The following is a 9,601-nucleotide window of genomic DNA, read 5'->3' on the forward strand; positions in this document are numbered from 1 at the left end:
TTTGGCTATACGAGGTCTTTTCTGGTTCCATACAAAGCGTAGAATTATTTTTTCCAGATCTGTGAAGAATGATAATGGGATTTTGATAGGGACAAATTCCTGGAAACATACAACCTCCCTAAGTTCACCCAAGAGGTAACAGAATGTCTGAATAGACCAATTTCAAGCTCAGAAATTGGAGCAGCAATCTAAAACCTCCCAAAACATAAAAGCCCCGGACCAGATGGCTACACCCCAGAGTTTTACCAAACATTCAAAGATGAACTCACACCTATACTCCAGAAATGATTCCAGAATATTGAGAAAGATGGCATCCTTCCTAACTCATTCTACGAAGCCAATATCACCTTGATACCAAAGCCAGGAAAGGAGACAACAAAAAAAGAAAACTACAGACCAATATCCTTCATGAATATAGATGCAAAAATCCTCAACAAAATTTTAGCAAATAGAATTCAGCAGCACATCAAAAAAATAATTCACCATGACCAGATCATTCTTTTTTTTATCCTATCATACTTCTCCATGGCTATAAACTTCTTCATCAAACCTAGCACAAAAATACATAGGTTTATCCATTTCTTTGAGTTTTCAATTCCTTATAAAGGCTCTCATATCACATAAAACTTATTAAATAAATCTGTACGTTTTTCTCTTATTTATCTGTCTTTTGTTATTGGGGCCTCAGCCATAAACCTAGCGATGGGTGAGGAAAACACATTTTTTTTCTCTCCTACATACAGGAATAAATAAAGGTAAATACAGCAGACAGATTTACAATGATAGGTTTTATTCCAAAAGTCCATGAATAATGTATTTATTTTTTCTAAAGTATAAGTAAATTTACTTTTACAAATTGTCATCTGTGGAAGGAGAATGAAAAAATGACAGAGAAAGGAAATGAGAAAATACTAACAATACTATGATCAATTTCTTCCCCTCCTTGATGAATTGTCTGACTTTTAAGCTCTCATTTTCAGACTTGTTTTAAAAATTAAATATCAGACACAAGTTCCCTTGAAAGAGGATTAAAAAACTCTCAAAAAACTTTTTATTTATTTGAGGAATCAAACTGAAGACAAAATGGACTTTATTTTGAAGTATTAGACTACTATAATTAACATCCCAGGAATATGTAAGAAGTATATTCAAATTATAAGATAGGAAACTAGTCCTTGAGGCAAAAATCTTTTCAGCTCTTCTTTTCAAACAAACTCTCTAAGTAGTAAAAGTAATTTATTGACATTTATTAAAATTTATTCCCTGCTCTATAGTTAAATTTTGGTAACTATCTGCCCAGATAAAAATATGTAATCTAACTACACTACAATAATTTTAACCATACCTAATAAATTTTATATAACACATACACAACCTAAAAATAGAAATAAATGGATTAAGCAACTAAGGATTTATAAGCAAATTATAAACTAAGTTTCTAATTTAAGAGAGTAACAAGGTTTTAAATTTTCCACATACTCTAAGTTCTAATATCATAAACTAATCCGAAAGCTAAATGTTACTACGATCACATCAAAGTCAAAACAAAATGCTATTGGAAAGACTTACCATGTGTTTCCTTCTTGCAAGATATCTGATTTACCATATATAGGTTAAGAAGGTCTAAACTGATGGTGGAATTTTTGACAGGGGATGAAACTCCCAGTAATTCCCTTTTTGATTTTAACCTGTTCTTTTCAAAATATTCCTAAAATAATTAAAAATCAAAAATAATTAATGCAGCAACCATGTGGTTTAGGCAGAATCATAAATAATAAAAAGTAACAATGCTATTAAATCACTGACTTGATATTTTTACATTTCGTGACACCACCTTTATATGTTTACAAATAAAATCAATTATAACTTGTAGTTTACCTAAAGACTCTCAATTTCACAGCCTTTTATGTTTTGTTAAACAATACCTTTAAAATAGAACTTTAAAAAGCTATTCCAAGGAACCAAAAGATTAAAAATTATCAGTATATAGAAAGTTAAAAATCTGAAAACAGAACAATATGACAAGCTAAAACCTTGTTTCCTACAAAGTATGCTATCCTGAAGATACTGAAAGCCTTAAAGATATGTACCGCTGAGTGCTATTAAAAGTCAACTGAAATGAATAGAGGAAAAAAGAGTGCTATGTGAGAACTTATCTGCAACCAAAGCTAACTTAATTTGCTTTGTTACCCCTCCATGATGCCTAGATGCCTGTTCATTTTTTTAAACCAGACTTGTACATAATTATCACTCTTCATTCCATTATTTTCCTCCTGGATATCTGACCAGTCATTATTCTTCCTTATCTTCATTTTTTTCTTTCAGATTACATTCTTAGTTTACCAAGTTCAAAGGCATTTATTAAATATTTATTTACTGAAGTATTATGTGCCAGACACTAACAAATTGTGAAAAAAATCTTCTCTTCCTCCATTAAATAGCTCATAATACTATGCCATAAGTGTGATTATAAATGTGAGATGTCAAAAGTGAGAAAAGTCCAAGATGGCAAAAATGCAATGCAAGAGGTCAAATTTCCAAGAGGTTACATATTATATTTTCAAGAGGATGAGGCTCTTTCACATTAACATTTCTGAATACTGTTAATTACAATTGACTTTTTAAGATTGTAAAAAATCCGTAAGAACTACAAGAGACTTGCCAGCTATCAAGCAAAAATGTACTTTTATTATGCAAATATATCATAGATAAAAGGCATCTGTTCAGATTTCATTTAAGTGATCTGCGACCCTAAATTGGACTAAAATTTCTTTCAAAAAATCACACTATGGCTCAGCAATGAAATAACATGACCTTCAGATGTAAATATTTTCTCCCTTGAATAAAATGACTAAGTCAATACTAGATCTTATAACTAACGGTGCCTTGGAATTAAGAAGATGTTATTTCTTAAGGCACGTACTTTGTGATGGATAAGACCATAATGAGGGAGAATGATATAAATAATTACAAGTGAGTGTAACAGGAGATGGTATATAATCCTCAGGAAGGGTATGTAAATTATAGTTTGGGGGAAGGGTGGACAGAGCGAGGGTAAGAGGACAGGAAAAGTTTCTTAGGAAATGATTTCTAAGATAGATGGATCAATCACAGTTAATCAAAGAGGCTATGAACATAAAGTTCTAGAAATAAGGAAGAACAGTACAAAGACTGCCTGCAAAGGGAGTTAGCCTTTATCACCACACTAATTCATCCATACTAATTATATGCAGTTGAAAAATTTTCAATGCTCTACCATTACTTGGATATGCCACAATTTATTTAACCATTCTACTGCTAGTGGATGTTTGGGTGGTTCCCTCCCTCCCTCCTGCCCTTTTTCTTCTTTCTCCTTCTGTGTTTGCTATTAATATTTTAGCCATAATGATGACCCAAACAATCTTATACATATCTCAAGTGCACATGTACAAGATTTTCTCTCAGATGTATACTGCTCAGTTGTAAGATATATAAATGCTCAACTTTCCTACGTAACACAATTAGTGTAATTTTTTTAAAAAGACAAAATAAATGGAAGTAGGACATAGGTTATGAAACCATTACAGTACTCTAGGTGATAAATGATTATTTAAATTATAGTGCTGATAGTTCAGGTAGTAAGTAGTGGTCAGATTTAGGAATTAAAAAGAAAGCATCAACAATTATCTTAAAGTTTCTGCCTGAGCAAAACAGGTGGCTAATCAAACTATCAACAAGGATAGAGAAAACTAAAGGAAGATGGTCCTCCAGTTTCACTTAGGTGAATTTATTAATGGTGGAAAAATGCATCAGAAGATCACTGTTCTCATAAGGCTAACACAAAAAATACATAGATTTTCTTTACCTTTTGCTTTCTCCTTTCCTGTTTGATCAGAACCCTCGTCCTGAAAAGCAGAATAAAACATACACTGATTAAAGAAATGGTCCCTAGGACAATTGCCATTTTAGCTGAAGTGAAGACTTGGAACTAAAATATAAAAGTGTAGTGATCTTTATATTTGTTTCTAAAAGAAACTATGAAAATATTTTTAAAGTTTTTATAATACATCATTTTCACAAAATTTTCTTATGTAGGAAATTCAAGATTTAGTAAAAAAAAAAAAAAATCTATACCTATGAACAATTAAGCAAAAAATAAATCTAAATTATAAAACCCAGATAAGCAAAGACAAACTAATGCATCAAAAAGAATATATCACTGAAACATTCTCACGTGATAGCAATATTCTTGTTCAACACTGTCTTTGTGTTTCTTTGCATTTCAACATTCCATTGAAATCAACAGGGAATACAGAGAAGGTAGAAATCTATTTAGGATCTAAAAAAGTATAAAATTTATTGCTAGAGCAACTTCAGTTACTTTAATGTATTAATATCAGCTGAAGATGGCTGACCAGAGACAACAGCTGCCAGACCATCTCAGAAAGGAAAAGTTGTAGATGAAAAGGAAACAAACAAACAATCATAGATTGGGTGTAATTCCGAGGGAAAACTGCCAGAACCTACAAGAGATTCCACGGGAAGAAGTTGCAGAACAGAACAAGGAGCAAGATATCGGCAGAGGTAAACCCACAAGAGGCTTAGAGTCCAGCGAAAAGGGTAGGTAGAGTGGTTTGTTTCTCCCTCCCTCACATCTCTGGCAGTCAGCGGTCTCCTGAGCTGCTGGAGAGCCTTTCTACCTTCACAAGCCCAAAACCTGCTGCTGCCAGTGAACTGGAAGCTTCATGAGCACAAAGTATCTGCCTGCCAGCCCCCCTGGGGCACTTCCCATCACCACAGACCTGAGCCAAGACAGCAGGCACCATATTGCTTCTCCACCCACCATGTGCCTTTGTCTCCCCCAGGAGTTTCAGTCCCTCAGTTTTCGTCTTGCTCATTCCCACACAAATATTTCCCAACTTCAGCCCAGATTGTGGGAGCCACAGGGGGCCGGTGGGTCCCAGGGGATCTACATGACCCCAGAGCCCAGACATTCCGGGCAGGCTGCCTTCCGGAAAGAGGGACAGAAATGACCAGAGTGCTAGCTTTTCTCCATCCAGACTCTTTTCCTCCCCTCCCCTCTCCCGTGGCTGCGAGAGAGATGATTAAGCCAGGGCTCTCAGGAGCTGCTGCTTCGCCCTCTTGATGCATACACCACACCAGGGCTTCCACAGAGAGTGGGGCTCAACCTTTTCTCTTAAAGAACTGCAAGGACTAAGGGGTGCTCAGACAGTGAGCTCTCTGCTCACTGGCACTCCCCAGTGCTGCCTGCTCAGCTGTTCCATCAGAACAGGGCATACCCCGAAGCAGAGGGACATCAAACCTGCTTGAGTACCCCATAGACAACGGGGGACCAACATGCTTCTCCCTGGCACAGTCAGGGATTGATCTTCAGGGACCTGGGGACAGGCCCACAGGCCAGATCCCAATCTTTAGGACTCAACCATGTTGCTTAGGGACAAGGAAGGGAGATTTGTGAACTAATCTTGGGAGGTGAGGGAGCCCATGTGGGCAGAACAGAAAAGAGAGCACAGTGTAGATTCTAGCCATAACACACTTGTGGAGCACACCTCCCCTCACAGGAAGACAATGCTCTCAGTCCAGGGCAGGATCCTGGACAGGGAAGCTCCCAGCCCACAGAGCCATCGCGGAGGAACTCAGATAGTTTGAGCTCCTGCCTGCTAGCAAACACAGGAGGGAGACTGCAGAGCAGGCAACAGGGGAGAAGAGAGAAACCCACTCCTAACAGTCAGACTGTGAATCTTAGACAGCCCCACCTCCACAAGCAGACTTTCTCACTTACGCCCCTCCCTGATGGCTTACCCCAGAAGCTGGGAGCAGACCTTTCACCCCTGCCAAAACAGATAACCTACAAGCTTTTATGGAGCCTAAAGGCAGGCTCACCCAACCCAGCCCCTCCCAGCCTCATGCCTCACATACCTCCACTGTGGCAGAGAATAAGGACTCACCTGGAAGTTCCAGGGCCCCACCCATCACATGGAGCATTTGATTGCTTCTGCTGAGAGGCTAGAGCCGCTCATAGGTCCCAAAAACAACATTAAAGCTTGTTCCATCCAACAAGTACCACCTACTGACAGGGAGGTCAATTGGCGCATCCCTTTACAGCATTGCCATACAGAGTGTGGTTGATTCTTACCCATAAGCACCACCTACTGCCTCAGAGATTAGACTGGGTGTGTAAATACAATTCACACTGTTAAGAAAACCACCAGGCTGAGGAAAGAGAAAGGATTTCAAAGACCTCCATCATCCCTCATCAAAGACAGACAAGGAAAGTGCCCACACACATACCTCACCACAGCTACAGACTACAAACAACTAGCAACTGAGAAAACCACCACACTAAGGATATCTATAACCAAGGCATCCAACCAGAACTAGATCACCCTCAAAGCACCCACAAGTAAGCCAAAGGTTCTTACCAAACATATGCTACAGACACTCCTTTACAAGTGAGGAGAGAAACAAAAGCCCCATCTAAACAAAAGAAAATCCAAAAATCAGAAGTGACAGTTGCCCCAGATGAGAAGGAATCAGCAAAAGAACTCCAGAAGTATGGAAAATTAGAGAGAAAGGACACCCCCAAAAGGGAACACCAACTCTCTAGCAATGGATACCAACCAAAATGAAAATATTGAAATGACAGATAAATAATTCCAAATATGGGTTGTAAGGAAGCTCAATGACATCCAAGAGAAAATGGAAAACCAATTCAAAGAAACCAGAAGAATAATTCAGGAAACGAATGAAGAATTCACTAAAGAAATCAATGTATTAAAAAAAAAAACACATAGAACTTCTGGCAATGAAAAATTCATTTAAGGAAATAAAAAACACAGTGGAAAGTTTTAAGAATAGACTAGACCAGGCAGAATAAAGAATCAGAGCTTGAATACAACTTGTACAAATTAACTCGGTCAAAAAATAAAGAACAGAGAATTAAGAAGAAGGAACAAAGCCTGCAAAAAATAGGGGATTATGTAAAATAGCCAAACATAAGAATCATAGGCATCCCTGAGGGTGAAGAAGAAAACACACAAGGGCTGGAATTATTGGAGGGAATAACTGAGGAAAACTTCCCTGGTCTTGCTAGAGATTTAGACATCCAGGTACGAGAAGCTCAGGAAACACCTGGGAGATTCATTGCAAAGAAGCAATTGCCAAGACACATAGTCATCAGACTGGCCAAAGTCAACATGAAGGAGGAACTCCTGCAAGCAGTGAGGCAAAAACATCAGGTAACTTACAAAGGAAAACCCATCAGGCTAACTCCAGACTTCTCAACTGAGACCTTACAAGCCAGAAGGAATTGGGGCCCCATCTTCAGTCTTCTTAAACAGAACAACTGTCAGCCTGGAGTTTTATATCCTGCAAAATTAAGTTTCATATATGAAGGAAAAATAAAAGACTTTTCCAGACAAGCAAACACTGAAAGGATTTGTCAAGACCAGACCTGTCCTGCAGGAGATACTCAGAATGGCCTTATACACACATCAGCACAATAGACATCTACCAGTATAAAACCACACAAAGCTAAGCTCTGAGCTCATATGAAACAATAGCACAAGAGGTAAAACAAAGCAATAGGGTACTCCCAACAGGATGAACAGAACAGCGTCCAACATATCAATTCTATCAATCAAAGAAAATGATCTCAATGCCCCTCTCAAGAGACACAGGCTAGCCGCATGGATGATAAAATGCAACCCGAGTATGCTGTCTCCAGGAAACACATCTAACCCACAAGCATTGCATTGATACAGACTCAAGATGAAGGGATAGAAAAAAATATTCCATGCAAATAGAAACCAAAAGAAAGCAGGTGTAGCCATTTTCATGTCAGATAAAATTGACTTTAAATCAACAATAGTAGAGAAAGACAAAGATGGTCATTATATACTGGTAAAGGTATCAATTCAACAAAAAAACACAGCAATCCTAAATATTTATGCACCTAACACAGGAGTGCCCAGATTCATAAAGCAAACCCTACTAGATCTGAGCAAAGAGATAAACAGCAACATTGTAATTGCCAGGGACTTCAACACTCCACTGTCAGAACTGGAAAGATCATTCAAGCAAAAAATGAAGAAAGAAACACTGGACGTAAATGATACTCTCCAACAAATGTGCTTAACATTTACAGAACATTTTACCCTCAAACTGCTAAATATACATTCTTTTCAACAGTACATGGAAGAGTCTCCAAAACTGATAATATCTTAGGCCATAAAACATGTCTCAATAAATTCAAAAAAACAGAAATCATACCAGGTATCTTCTCAGACCACAGTGGAATAAAACTAGAAATCAACTCCAAGAGAAACACTCAATTCTACACAAAGACATGGAAATCAAAAAACCTGCTACTAAACTGCTACTATTGGGTCAATAATAAAATTAAGATGGAAATCAAAAGATTCCTTGAACTGAACAACAAAGGGCTGAACAACAAACGGGACACAAGCTATCAAAATCTGTGGGATTCAGCAAAAGCAGTCTAGAGAGGAAAATTCATAGGCTTAAATGCCTACATCAAAAAGACAGAAAGAACACAAATCAGCAATCTAATTATATGTCTCAAGGAACTAGAAAAGGAAGAGCAATCTAAGACCAAAGCCAGCAGAAGAAAAGAAATAACTAAGGTCAGAGAAGAAATAAATGAAATGAAAAACAATACAAAGGATCAAGGAAATAAAAAGTTGGTTGTTTGAAAAGATAAACAAAATTGATAGACCTCTTGCTAGATTAACCAGGAATAGAAGAGACAGGACCCAAATAAGCTCAATAAAAAAATGAAAAAGGAAATATTACAACTAATAGCACAGAAATACAAAATAACATCTGTGATTACAATGAAATCTACACACATATAATTGAAAATGTAGAGGAAATGGAGAACTTCATGGAAACGCACAACCTCCCAATATTCAATCAGGAAAAAATAGAACTCTAGAACAGACCAATAACAAGCAACAAAATTTATGCAATAATAAAAAAGCTTCCAACAACAACAACAAAAAAGCCCTGGAGCAGATGGATTCACAGAATTTTACCAGACCTACAAAGAAGAGCTGGAACCCATACTGCAGAAATTATTCCCTAACATTGAGAAGAAAGGAATCCTCCCAAACTCATTCTATGAAGCCAATATCACCTTGATACCAAAGCCAGGAAAGGACACAACAGAAAAAGAAAGCTACATACCAATATCCCACATGATAGATTTGCACAGATGCAAAAATCCTCAAGAAAATACTAGCAAACCGAATTCAAAAGCACTATCAAAAAAAAATAACCCACCACGGCCAAATGGGCTTCATCCCAGGGATGCAAGGATGGTTCAACATATGTAAATCAATAAATGTGATTCACCACATAAACAGAAGAAAAAACAAAGGCCATGTGATCTCTCAATAGATGCAGAAAAAGCATTCAACAAAATTCAGCACCCTTTCATGATAAAATCTCTCAATAAACTAAGCATAGAAGGAACATATCTCAAGATTCTAAAGCCATATATGACAAATCCACAACAAACATCATACTTAATGAGGAAGAGTTGAAAGCATCCCCATTAAGAACTGGACCAAGTTAAGGG

General features: G+C 37.3%; 1 protein-coding gene across 1 annotated transcript in view; it reads right to left on the bottom strand.

Moving 5' to 3' along the window:
- The window catches only part of LOC105805537 (chromosome unknown open reading frame, human C12orf40), a 44,891-nt gene extending 41,014 nt beyond the window's left edge, over positions 1 to 3,877 (bottom strand). Inside the window, exons 1-2 of the mRNA XM_012638445.1 lie at positions 3,845 to 3,877; positions 1,570 to 1,708 (exon numbers count right to left, since the gene is read on the bottom strand). Of these exons, the coding sequence (XP_012493899.1) occupies positions 1,570 to 1,606 (37 nt within the window). The 5' untranslated portion in view covers positions 1,607 to 1,708; positions 3,845 to 3,877. The remainder of the gene's footprint in view (positions 1 to 1,569; positions 1,709 to 3,844) is intronic.
- Between the last annotated feature and the right edge of the window lie 5,724 nt (positions 3,878 to 9,601).

The sequence above is a fragment of the Propithecus coquereli genome, unplaced genomic scaffold (assembly GCF_000956105.1).
Source record: "Propithecus coquereli isolate 6110/MARCELLA unplaced genomic scaffold, Pcoq_1.0 Scaffold13, whole genome shotgun sequence".
Taxonomy (NCBI): Eukaryota; Metazoa; Chordata; class Mammalia; order Primates; family Indriidae; genus Propithecus; species Propithecus coquereli.